Source organism: Theobroma umbraticum, unplaced genomic scaffold, assembly GCF_002168275.2.
Source record: "Theobroma umbraticum cultivar Fairchild unplaced genomic scaffold, ASM216827v3 scaffold_302.0, whole genome shotgun sequence".
In the NCBI taxonomy this organism is placed as follows: Eukaryota; Viridiplantae; Streptophyta; class Magnoliopsida; order Malvales; family Malvaceae; genus Theobroma; species Theobroma umbraticum.
This window is the reverse complement of record NW_018397287.1, coordinates 548,840-562,765: the sequence shown is the minus strand read 5'-3', so window position 1 is coordinate 562,765 and position 13,926 is coordinate 548,840. Positions and strand designations below refer to the sequence as shown.

Below are 13,926 nucleotides of genomic sequence, written 5' to 3'. Positions count from 1 at the left end.
ACTAATCACCAATTGGATTGATTAGGTAACCTAAATAAGCTTGGAAAAGGGAATTTAGTGTAAGCCATAGTTGGAATAACATGTCTTCAAATTCAATTAGTTGGTTGATTAATTTGATTTTTGTGTGAGATAAGAATATACTTTCATGACAAATGTAACCATTATAGAGTCTAAGCTTAATAAATCTTTCTTTAATTTAATTCTCATAAGAATATAGTGAATTGGTTGAAAGAGATAGTTTTATAAGAATATCAAAAGATACTTATAAATATATTAGAATTCTAAGTTAACAACTCATTCTATTTAGTAAGATAAGAGGGAAGAGAATAGATTCAAATGAAGTGTTGAAGAAAATTGTACTCTTAGGTTTTTCTGATTGACTTCTTAAGTTTAAATTGTCATTCTTATTGCTGGCTTTAGTTTTATTTTACTATTATTTTCGTAAAGCTAAATTGAGTGTTTGAATAAGATTAAATTGTTACAATTTAGTAATTAAAGAATTTTGGTAACAATTTCTCATAGGAACGAGCATTGTGAGGGTGTAGATAATTAATAATACTTACAGTCATGGAACTATACATGACAATATTGAGCATGAGGAAATGTGCTAGACAGTTGACCAATAGGCACGAGGAACTGAGTTGCATATCACATTGTATGCTAGATTGAACCTGTGTCTAAGGACACCCAGTATATGCTTGGTCATTGTGACGATGATAATGACAAATTGTTAAGGTTGGCTTGGGTCGAGTGGGTTATACCCATGTAGGCCCTTGTGTCGATTATGGCCAAAGATTAGATTGTGACAAATATGCCTTGAATGCTTAATGAACTCTATATAGAGAATAACCCAAGAATAAGGGATTGTTTGGAGTCTCTTTATGAAGGATGAATTGAAATCTAATGTTGACAATTCCGCTAAATGAAAATCCAGTTTGATGCGATGTGGGGAGTGCTTAGAGATTGTTTTGGTAATATGTTAAGTTTTTCCTTTGGTCCCTTTGGTAAACAAGAGTCTAATTACGTTAAAATTTTAACAATTCGAAATGCTTTACATTTTTATGTTGATTTTCCATGGAAAGGTATGAAATCTTTGATTATTGAGTCAAATTCTTGTGTTGCACTTTCATGGATTCTCACCTTGGATACTAGGCCATGGGCTTTGTGGAAGGTTTTTGTTGATATTGACAAGTTGCAGAAGATGGTTGATGGTGTCAGATATACACAGATTTATAAGGAGGCAAATCACTTTGCATATGTACGTGCAAAAATGGGAGTGGATCATCTCACTATGTTCGACGTGTGTTGGTGATTGGCTTTACCATAATGATGCAAAGAAGGAGATTTTTTTTTTTTGGGGGGTTAATATGACTCTGTGTTTGATGGTGAAAGCTATCTTGGAGTGTTACAAGTGCTTCAACTTATGTTCTTCTTTCCTTTATGTTATGTAACGAGCTTCATTGTATTTATTAGTTTTATGATTATTTAAGTGTTGTTTCTAATGAATTATGTTTTTGTCTTTCCAATTGAACATCTTGAATTATAAAGCTTTGGAAGTCGAAGCTACTTTTTGTTAATGAATTGAACTTACTCGAGGGAAAATAAACATTTTGTTAATCTTATAACTTATATGGTAATATTTAAATAAGAAAATAAACATAAAATAGAATTAAGAGAACTTATATAAGCAACTGAAATTCAAATTTAAAAGGATTTATATCTAACTTAGTAGTTAATTACTTGTTGATTGAATTTATAAGTAATTTAATCATTAAAATTAAAAATACATATAAAGCGAGGTTAGAAATTTTTATAACTAATAAAATTATTATTGGTGTACATGATTCAAAAGAAAAAGGTCTATTTTAATGTGCTATGACTAAATATAGTAGTTAACTAATTAATTTTTTTTTCAAATATTTGCTACTCTTCTTATTTAAGAATAATGTTTAAAAAATTCAAAAATTATTTTAAAAAATTATTATTCTTTTGTCTCGTCAAGTTTTGACACTTTTATTTTGAGTTTGAATCAAATAAATTTGATTAATACTTAACTAATTAATATCAATCAAATCACCAACACTAATGTGAATATATTATAATAAATAATAAAGGGATACATTAACGTCATATAATGATATTTTTTCTGAATTTTATTAACTAACATTGTCGACTTTATAAAGACTATAAATATATTTCAGGTTGAGTACTGCAACTCGAAGAAAACTTCCCTCCCTGTCCTAGAAACTTCTATACTCTGTCTCCTTCTTCCAGCTCTTGAACTTTCCTCTGCTTTGATTAGTCCTGCAAACAATGTCGTCCACGGCCATGGCTAAGGCAATAATGTCTCGCGTCCTTTTGTCATCTAAGCATCCTTCTTCTTTGCGTTCCTGCGTCCGAAAACCAAATTTCTTCTCACTTGCAACGTTCTTTCCCTCACTCATGAACCCAAAAACCCACATTTCCTCTTCATTTTTTCTACCTACAACAACCCATAGATTTACATTACTCTCATCACCCTTCTCCTCTTCTTCCCAACCCCCAGACCATACCCAAAGAATCAACACCAAGGTCAACTTTTCCCTCTCAGACTCAGACTCCGAAGAAGAAGAAGAAGTTTCCAAAAAGCAGGAATTGGACAAGTCCAAACTCCCTCCTCCTTACGACCCCTTTAACAAAAAGCCCGTTATTGAAGAACCCCAAGACCCCAAAAACCTGCAACAAGTGTTCCATAATATGCGAAGTGATGGCCTTATCAGCAACGCCGTTAAGATGTTCGATGCATTGTCAAAGGACGGGCTAACCCATGAAGCATTGGAGCTCTTTTCCCAGTTTAAAGACAAAGGTCAAATGCCAGACGTGGTTGCTCATACAGCTGTTATTGAAGCTTATGCCAATGCGGGTCATTGTAAAGAAGCTCTCAAAGGTTTCATGCGGATGTTGGCATCCGGGGTTGCACCCAATGCTTACACTTACACTGTTCTCATCAAAGGCCTTGCTGCTGGTGATGCTAAGCATCTCGGGGATGCAAAGAAGTATCTGATGGAGATGTTGGAGAAAGGGATTAGGCCTAACGCAGGTACTTACATGGCGGTTTTCGAGGCGTTTGCCAGGGTGGAGAAGGTGGATGAGGCTAAGGACTTTTTGGAACGGATGGAGGAGAAGGGATTTGTGCCTGATGAGAAGGATGTTAGAGAGGTTCTTAGGAATAAGAGGGGACCAGGATTTCGAAGTGTCATGAGTATTCTCTTTGATAAATGATTGGAGTTTGATGCACAATTTTTTTTTTTTTAATTTTAAATGCACTTGGATTTACAAAGATAATTGGTAAAGTTTTTAAGTTTTTCGATTGAATAAGAGATTGGATTGGATGTGACATATTTGATCTCGTTACAAAATGATTAATTTTTCAATTTAGACAAAAGATTGAATTTGACATACTTCATTTTTATCTCGCACAAATTTTGTTGGTATGGTTTTCCTGGTACCATGAATTGCTGCATCTTGTTCGCTTTCTTTCGATGTTTGTGGTAACTTGAAGGAGAACTCCTGGCTTTGTTGCTTGAACCAAAATCCTAGCATTATCATCATAAATTGAATACTTCGATGATAAATTATCCTACCCTACCTTTCATTGAAATTTTCAAGTTTCGATTCTCAACTATATCAATATGGTAAGGACTGCCAAGAAGAATCCAAACATCGCATACAAGACGACTCGACACTTTCATTTCATACCGGCAAATGCTTGATGCTCAAGGTTTTGAGGTCATTAAGGTCTCAAGATCACCCCATAACTATCATCTAAAAGTATCAGTGATGACAGGTTTCAATCATGTTAAATGGACAACGCATGAGTGCCATGAGGTTCAGGTCATGGAACACAGATTCCACTTGTTGGCAGGGTAATCTCGTGACCAAGCCATCATCATTATTCCAGCACTTGAAGAGTAGACAAGTAGGCATTTACTCTCTGGACCCTAGCCCATTCAACAGCCGCTGAACTATCAGACTTTCAGTTCTGAAACCAAAGTTTGGAATTCCATTATTGCAGCTGAGTACCACAACTGACAAACCTACCAAATAATTCTCATTTTATCACAACAACGAGACAATACTATTTTGGCCTCTCTACCATGTCAGCTGTTGCAACGTGCATGAAATTAGCATTGACAAATACATGTATCATTAATATACAAATACTTGATCAACAAATAAAGTCTACAAATAAAAGACTGGGTTTGGAAATACATAACCTTGTTCAAGTATCATCAATTCATCATAAAGACCAGAGATATGGGAACAAACAGGCCCTTTCCATATGCAACCTGGTCCTGGAATGGAGTCAAGGGTGTGTAAAACAGTTTCTGTCCATATTCCTAAATTTTGCAACTGCTGCAACCTTGAAACTAAGGTCAACTGAATTAATTGATTAGAAGTATTCTTTATTTCCAGGATGCCATGTAACCCCAAGACACTTTAGAAACAGATCGATATAGGGCAAGTATCATTAAATATGCATTTCTCCAACTTGAGAGAAATAAGCAAATGCTATGCTTCTTGTTGCTGAATCAGAATCAGCTTTAGTAGGGAGAAATCTAGCTGCCAATGAAAAAAGAAAAAAAAAAAAGAAGAAGCGGCCATTGTGTTAGCAAATGCATTTTAGACTTTATACAGCATGTGTCAAAAAACAGGTCTAAGACAGTTGGTCATGCAATAAATAGTTCTGTAAAAATTCAAGAAAATTCAACAGACTCAAAGAACAAACCATTTTGAACTGTATTCACAGCTGAACTCTGAGACAAGATCTTTTAATTCATCAACAATCGCTTCATAGCAGAAAATATATTGATCCTATTAAACAGTAAGCAGAGAAAGAGTCAGTCAAAACTTCATAATTCGGAATACAAGGATGTGCAGGGGACAAATATAACGTAATCAGGCTTGTTCAAAAACTCCCATTAGAACAGAATGATAAGCACCTTGTCATTTTGATTCTTAACAAATTGGACTACAGGAGAAGAACAGGGATTTATTCTTTCCATATACTAATAGTTTCTATCAAGAATTGGATCAAAGAGCTATCCTAATGCCATCCTAAACCATGTAAGCTAAAGATGATGAGCAATATATAACTTTAGTATAATACATTCCGTGATCAAACAATTATCAAAGTATTTTCTTGACAGTTAATATCTTGACTCACCAAAGATGATTCTTTCATTAATACTACAAGAAAGGAACATTAATAGGAAACAGAGCACACCTTACCAAAACTCTCAGAGGCATACTTTTTTTAGATAGAAACTTTAATTGCAACGATATCTTTAAATAGTTGCTTAAAGCATTTCTAATCAGTGTGCCAACTACATTGTACTCACAATGTGTAAAAAGATTCATATATATGTGTTGCTTATTACTCTCTTTTGTTCTGATTACTGCAAAGTCTCCAGTAAAATTTCAGTGCCTTCTCAGCGTCACTAATGAGTACTAACCATAATTTCCATACAGCTCCATACTCTTTCGGGAACTCAGAATATCCTAATAGCTTAGCAAGTTGAAATTGTGTACACAAATCAGATGTACTTAACTTAAAAGTGAAGTTCTAGACATGGAAGGAAGTAATACCAAGGTTTGAACCATTCCAATACGCTGAGACCTAAATGAAGATACGGTATTAGCAAGGTCCAACGCAGACATGTCCCCAACAAGGATTCTCTGGATTGTGTTATGAATTGCACAGTATGTTCCAGTTCTCCCAATACCTGCACTGAGTCAGAGAGAAATTGTCTCAGGGATATATATGATTGACTTTAACATCCTTGAACAATATTTTAAAGTAATAAAGATGAGCTGAACCTGCAATGCACCACTATAGGGCCAAGATTTGTTGGTACTTGTAATACTCTTTTCAAGATTTCACGGACAGCAAGTGTGTCTCCAGGAACACCATGGTCAGGCCATTCAGGATATTGAATGTGCAAAACCGATACTGGTGGGTCCTCTGACTGCAAGATGATAACAAAGGATCAGGCAACCAGTTATTTAGATGACAACAAAGAAGCATTTTGCTTTTCAATTTCTAGATAAATAGAGAAAACATTTTACCTTAGAAATGCAATACGCTTTTTTGTTTTTCTTTTTTACCCCCACAGGGGAGGCGAGACTGTAAAATCTTCCCTACCAATTTTTCTAAACTGTTTTAAAGAAGGATGGCCAAACAACCATCACATTACTTAAAATTTACAGTTGAAAACAATGTGTACAAGTACCATGCTGTAAGATTTTTTTTTTATAAGCTACTATGCAGTAAGATAACCCATATCACACTAAGGTGAAACACCTCAGCAATTTTACTTGACCTAACAACAAAAGAAAACTTTGTTTATCTCATACCTAGTAATTTCTTTAAAACATAAAGAAGCTAGATACTTAACAGATGTAATCTAAAGTAGTCAATGCTTACTTCAACTGGTCCCCCCAACCAAGCTGCATTGTTTCCGAGGCACTGGATGACTGATTCAGTAATTAAGCTGCCTAGTGGCTCCTATGCCAAAATTTAGAGAAAGAAAATGGGCCAAGGGAGGATACATATATTATTAGACAAACGCCTTTAACAATCAAAGTCCTTTATCAGAGTGAGTTAACTTTGCATGTGATCCTCATACTTAACAAGCACTCTGGTTTCATGTTTAGGGCGGGAACTTAGAGGATAGCTGGAAAAAGGGCAGCTACAGCATAGCATAGGTGATAATCAGTTGATTTTACTTAGTTCCACATTTTAGGACATGTCAGGTTATAAATTGGTTGACGTAGCTCATCATATTAGTTATTATCTCTAGTCCTTTGCTTTCATTTTTCCTTTTTTAAATTTCAAATTAAGAAAACTGGTTCACTATCTTTGAGGTTCAGCACCTCCCATCTAAAGGAATACAGAGACATACACGAACACCAAAAACAAAATTACCTGATTCATGAAACTTGCAAAGACTTACCACATTATATCACAGTCTAAGACTTAACATCACTATCAACCTTAATCACGAAACTCGATCACTACCAAACATCATATTAATTCCACCAGTTCTTCCTCCCAAATTCCACCACCTTTCTGATGGCACCAATAAAAATTATAGCCTGCCTTTAGTAGCTAAAACATGTTATAGGGTTGCACATCTCTTCCTTGATCTCCAAATCCTTCAGCAATAGCTGCCACTTAATTATCAAGTCTGCTACCACTTTGCCTGGGTTACATTCAAACTATATTCTGTACACAATGAAGTTTTTTGAGACTAACATCCTTTCAGAAATTGGTCCAAAATCTTTGTTCAATTTGATAAGAGAATTTTCCTCGAATTCCCACATCCTTTCTTAAGCTGTCGAGAAATCATTCTCAATTTCATATATCAGAAATCTTAATCATCCCAAAAAAGAGAAAAAAAAGCAACATAGCTCAATTAGCTTTAAGCAATTTTCAACTCATTGTAAAATAAATAAATAAATCAAGAGTGTTTATAACTTCGAATATGGTGCTCTCAGCAATCTCTAGCCATCATCGTATCTCAATTCTATTATTGAAAATAAAGCCTTCAACTTAAACAGTCAACTTGAAAGCACTGTATTCAATTCTTAGCATCCATGGCTGATGCCAACTCAGATACAAGCGATCTAGAATCTGATCTGTAATAAATCTTAAGCAAATACTATATGACATAGAAAATTAGTTCACCTTAGAAGAATGAATTTTTTAGGGGCTTAAAGTAAGAGAAGATTCCTCTTATGGCATTAGCCTTAGTCTCTGTATAATATATTGCAATAACAGGAACTGCTTGTCCACTTTCTTCAGAGTAACTACTCACAACATTATACTTTGACAAACAAAAAAGATTTTAAATTTTGCTTCAGTATTCCAATACCTTCCATAACAATTAATTCATAATATATCCAACTTACAAGTCACTCCAGAATCTGTTCTGAGGTTACTAGAGAAACAATTACTTAAAGAAGTTATTAATAAAGGCTAAGGCTCCATGCTAATTTTGGGAATTAATACCTCCAAAAGAAAAGTATTAACAATCCAACAAAATCCTGAAGGTAACTATGCACTTTGTAATCTTCTATCAAATACGCTCCAAAAGAAATATATGAATAGGTTGTTATTAGATGAGAAAACTTTCTTTTCTCTTGAGAATAACCTCCAGCCTTTTGGCCATTGCAGTACAAACCATTATTAGCATTTCTTCATCAAGTTCTTTTTAAAGAATAAAAAAAATCATACCTCCCTATAGTTTACTTCCAAGTTGCGTAGCAGTAATGAGGTGTCTGTTGCTTGTATCCACTTTGTATCGATACAGATATTGCCAAATTGTCTAGGACCATCTTCTGCTTGAAAGTAATCTCCACACTTTACCATCTGCACAGAATAAATTCTAAATAAGAATAAACCAAAAAAAAAAAAAACAAATGAAGACTAGAAACATGAAATTGTGCTTACTCAACCAAAAAGTGTAAAGGAAAAATGTTGTGACACAAAACTCTATCATCACTGAAAATATCGACATCAAAACCAACTAATTCAGATAATAACTTCAGGAGGTTCTTAAGGTTTTCTGTACAGTCCACAGGCATGAGAGTTAAGAAATGAAAACATATATAATGAGTGACAAAGAGACTAAACAACAAAGCTGCGTCATAATTAGTGTATCTCTTATTTAGATCACGCTACAACCAGCACGTATACTCCCAAAAGAAAACCAATTGGATTTGTTCATATGATATTAAAACCAATAGGATTTGTTCATATGGTATGATCATATATATTAATAAATACCAATCTACCTTTTGACCAAAAGAAAGAAAAAGAGTATGAGCCTACATGTTCCAGTGGTTTTGAAAGAATGCAAGAGCAAGTTTTCATCTCTTGTGAAATGATGGTGATACGATAAATAATCATCTAGATCATATTTTGAAAAAAGAAAACAGTATTTAGTTGCATCATGCACAAACAGCACCTAAAACCAACTACTTATATAAGCCAAGCAAACCTGGAAAGATGAAACATTCAGGTTTAACTAGACATGCATAGCTGCAAACTATGAATATTTTGGACTAGAAACAGCATATAGTCAAACTCAACCATTTTCAACTTTCAAGGTACCAAAAGGTTCACATCAACCCCTACAGAATGAAGTTCTTTTGATAAGCCCCTACAGAATGAAGTACCTTATAATTGTCAACCAACCGAGTAAGCATCACAATGACAGGGCAATGACGTTGGATCACCATCTCCCAAAAGTCTTCATAGGTATGTGGTAGTGGACCCTGTGTGGCTATAAACTGAGAAATGTTCTCTGACGAAGAAGTCTACATTAAAGAACATCACAATCCTAAAAAGGTCAAAATGGAGGAAAATAGTACCAAATACCCTACATAAATTCCTTTCAACTCAAATATAAAGAACATGGAAATCTACCGTGACGAAGCTCGCATTGATATAACCCTTTGCAGCTGGTCTGTAATCTTTACATGAATTAAGAACAACTCTATTTTTGTCAACTGAAACCATTAAAAGGAAGTCTACTCAATAAAATTCAATTTAACAAAAAGAAATTCTTAATGATTAGCACAAACTAATCAACCAAGGAAATTTACATTAGAAAGAATATAAACATTTTTAAGTACATGGTACAACATCAGAGTATCGATTCTTGTCCAAATTTACACCGTTAAGACCCACTGTACAGCTCCTCGCCATCTCCGAATGTCTAATCCTATTTGCCTACAAATAATAACACAAAAATTAAAAACCCAATTCCGGAAAACAATATATAAATGCAAAAAAAAAATTAAGTATTAGGGATGGAGGCACCTGCAAGTGAGCGAACTCTCGGGTGATTTCCTGGGGCATCAGGAGCTTTTCGGAAAACAATTTGAGAGCCTGAGAGCAGTAGTTGAATTGACTGGGACTGAGTGCGACTCGGGGCGGATAGTTGGCGGAGAAGACGAAACGGTTCGGAGGAGGAGGGTTGGAAGAGGAGGCGCGAGGATTAGGGGCGGCGGCCATGGCCGGTTTCCGCTTAGAAGAAACGCAATTGGAAATGAGGTTACCCGTTGTAGTGTTAAGGAATGGATTTGGCTTGGTATTTGGTGGGAATCAGAGAAATGATTCGGGGTTTGATGGGGGGGATCCGAATAATCTGATTGTTGCTATAATTAGTTAATCATAATCTCAGCATTTCTTATACGGTTTATATGCTTATTTGTTCTTAAAATTATTTATAAAATTATAAAATTCACTCTTTAAATCATCCAAAAAATAATTAAGTAATTTATAAAATAATTATTGAAAATAATTTTTGAGTAAAATAATATGGAAGGCTTCGTTTTTGTTTTATTTTTTAATTATGAAACACTTATAATAATTTTATTCAATTTGGAATAAATTAAAAAATTAAATATTTAATTTTTTTTTTTTGAAAAGTATCCATTTTATCGTTTGGTGCCAAGGTCAAAATAAGTATTAAGCTTTATGAATATAAATTTTATCTTTTATTTATCATGAATTTGTGTAGTTTTACTTATTCAAAAATATTTTTAATGCTTTTCATTGTTTGGTCAACCATTAACAGATTTGTGAATCTAATTGAGACTAAATAGAGAGATTTTATATTAGACTAAGGTTTAAATGGTGTATATTCACATCATTTAGATAATCTGATTCGTGATTCAGGTGGACATATATCAATTGCCATACATAAGCATATTAAGACATTTGCTTAATAAACTTAATTTAATTGATTTATATAACTATATAGTGAACTAATTAAGTTAGGTATTTGTATAAGCAACTCAATGAAGACTTGTCCGTAGTTTTGGATTTTAGGTTAATAAAACATCCAAGAAAGATAAATAACAAGAAAAGCTTGTATCAGATGAAATGTTGAATGAATCCACAATCTCAGGTCTTTAAATATACTTGCTTTCTCAACTTATTTACTTTGTTAGTTTATTTAGTGTTAATTTTTAATTAGTTTTTCTTCAATTTTTGAATTACTTAAATAAGATTAATTTATTTTATAAATTTTAGTCCTTAATAAAGATTTAGGAATAGATCTCCATGGGAACGATTTTCTATTTCATCATTATATTACTTATTCAATATGTATACTTATGTGTGCAAAATTGACAATTCTTTTTGAAAGTAATTCGAGTTAACACCCATGGAAACACATCAACATAATCTTTCAAAATTGACACATTTGCCACGTCACCCACATCCACCTGGGTATCCAAGACTATTGGCAAAAATCCTTGGCATCCGTGTCTCACGAATTTAACGAGGGCCATGGTTGACACTACACTAAATTTTAGTCTTTAGTACAGATTTAGAAATAAATCTCCGTAGGAATAACACTCTACTTCATCACTACATTACTTGTTCAATACATATACTTGCATGTGCAAAATCAACAACTCTCTTTGGAAGTAATCTGGACAACTCTTACGAAAACACATCAACATACTCTCCCAAAATTGGCACATTTGCCACATTTCCCACATCCACCAAGATATCCAAGACTATTGCCAAAAATCCTTGGCATCCGTGTCTCATGAATTTAATAAGGGTCATGGTCGACACCACACTACTCGAGGCCATGCTACGATCTTCCTAATTATAGAACGACGTCTCTTTAAGGTACTCAAACTTTTCCTTCTTATGGTGAAAACCCACACTAGCGTAGTTAGGTGTCACGACCCAAACTCGGTGGTCCTTGACTGGTGCATGAGTTTGGCAAGTCAAACCCGTGAAACTTGAGCAAACCTCAAAATTGCCAAACATATTCACATTGTTAAAGGATTTTCAATCTCATACATTCATATAATATTTTAATTTAAATACATAAATATTTCCTTGGCACATAGTTCATACACAATATTTAATTCATTTCTCACAAAGCCATACATTGGTTGTCATAGCAGGTTCGTATCATACAACCTTTATATACATAAAAATGGTATCATTATGCCTGCACAGATCCCGAATATACATGGTTGGGAAACTAGTACCACCATTGAAAGCAAACATAGTTTGGACTCAACTTAGTGACCAATGGGATGGAAACCTACCGGATGCCAAATGTGTGTCCATCCAACGATGACACTAGCCACACAATCTTATAGCTTTACTTATCTGCACATGGTAAAACAAAAGGGTAAATTGTTTAATACTCAGTGAGGAGGGATGCTAATATAGCATAATACCTCACACACATATATTGGCATATCTAGCCGTCTGTCAAATATAAGCAAACACCTCCAAAAGATGAAAGTTTGAGAATCATCCTAATATCCGACATACACATCTCATCGTATTATACCTTGCCGGATCACAATTCAATGGCGTATCACATTCATAATTTTTTAAACTATATTTCACCACATCAAAGCATATCAAATTAAGGCTTAACTTTAAAACTATCATTAAATTAGGCTCTATAGGCTCACTCTAGTAGTCAAGCATAATCTCAATATTCAATATCTATAATTTTCTTACCTCAAAGCGTTCCATCAAATATCAACTATATTTCAATCATACTTCTCCTATTTTAAAGGCACATCAATTATCCTTAGGGAGTCTCCAACTTGATACATATGCTATTAGGCTTATCCTCAAAGCTGTATCCATATAAACATACACAAGCACACACTGGTTGCTAAGATATCATAATCGTTCAAATCATTTCATTTGAGCTTATCCGAGGCTATGTCACATCATTCATAAATCAGATCATAATCTTTGAGTGGTCTTCCTTAGACCTAGTAAAATATTGCACAATGGCCAGTCGATGGAGTCAAATCACATTCAGGGCAAAGTCGCTGGTAGAGAAATAAATCATGCACATGTTAAAGCAATGGGCAAAGAGTTAGATCATACACGTGTCGAAGCAACGGGCGAAGAATCAAATCATTGTCCAAAGGAATCCTCAATGGATGGCATCACCCAAAGTATTCTCAGATGAGTAGCATCATGCACATAATCATCATCCGAAGTAATCTCCCAATGGATGGCATCACCCAAAGTAATCTCAACGGATGGTGGCATCAAAGCACTGTAGATGAGAGTCACAGGTGAGACTAACACTACTATCCTTACTTACCACTATCCCTATAAGCACACACATAGTCACAGGGGTTGGACTCAACTTATCCTCAAATCAAATCAACGTTCGAAATTCATCCTTCGGAAGGAACAGATATCCATAAATCAGGCCATCTTGCTTATGACATTTCATTTGTCCACATCCAACCATATTCCAAATTCAACTAGCTTCAGTCATCTCTAAGTTTGGTATAATTCTAAGTGCCTTTAAATCTCTAAGGCATCATCAGATGGAACATAATCAATTTATAGGCCTTCATGCCTTTGACACCAGATGGGTATTCATCATATTCAATCCAATCAATCATGGCTTAACAACTTTATCCATATCCTCAAATCAACCACAATTACATGGGCATTCATGCATATGTCATGTCCATAAGCAAACATGACTCTTTGGCCTCACTTGCATAACATCACCTCAATCACTATGCCATTAACCTAAATACATATCATGCCCATGTGCCTCATAGGGCAGTCCATTCACCATAATTTGGCATGATCCTTAATCCATAATTCATATCGCACCATGGGTAGGCTGCTTGCTCTAGGGCCTACATACCATGGGATTCCAACACAATGCCACCATGTGGCTCACCATAAATCACACAAACATAAGTTTCCTATCTCAGATAACTAATTAACCTAAGTATCCTCATCTAGGTATACAATCATATTTGTTCTCTAACCTAGGCAGATACCTCTAGGAAAATATAAATACACACACACACACACATACATATATCATCATTCAACCTAGGCAAAAA

At 34.5% G+C, this 13,926-nt stretch overlaps 2 protein-coding genes across 3 annotated transcripts; one reads left to right on the top strand and one right to left on the bottom strand.

Annotated features, from left to right (window-relative positions):
• The first annotated feature begins 2,176 nt into the window (after window positions 1–2,176).
• On the top strand, window positions 2,177–3,504 carry LOC110428561 (uncharacterized). Its single transcript, XM_021444419.2, has one exon. It carries the CDS (start codon window positions 2,314–2,316, stop codon window positions 3,259–3,261), a length of 948 nt encoding a protein of 315 aa, XP_021300094.1. The 5' UTR covers window positions 2,177–2,313; the 3' UTR covers window positions 3,262–3,504.
• A 388-nt stretch (window positions 3,505–3,892) lies between these two features.
• Window positions 3,893–10,233, bottom strand: PTP1 (protein tyrosine phosphatase 1). 2 transcript variants are annotated; one of them, XR_002446477.2, is made up of 10 exons: window positions 9,869–10,233; window positions 9,682–9,778; window positions 9,473–9,555; window positions 9,223–9,363; window positions 8,279–8,413; window positions 5,860–6,008; window positions 5,629–5,770; window positions 4,769–4,854; window positions 4,257–4,602; window positions 3,893–4,021 (listed from the first exon to the last, which is right to left on the bottom strand). XR_002446477.2 is itself a non-coding variant. In XM_021444418.2 (9 exons), the coding sequence occupies exons 1-9, from the start codon at window positions 10,061–10,063 to the stop codon at window positions 4,599–4,601; spliced, it is 1,032 nt and encodes a 343-aa protein (XP_021300093.1). In that variant the 5' UTR covers window positions 10,064–10,233; the 3' UTR covers window positions 4,164–4,598. The 2 variants fall into 2 exon arrangements, 1 of the variants encoding a protein (XP_021300093.1); XM_021444418.2 differs by lacking the exon at window positions 3,893–4,021 and having other exon boundaries at window positions 4,164–4,602.
• Between the last annotated feature and the right edge of the window lie 3,693 nt (window positions 10,234–13,926).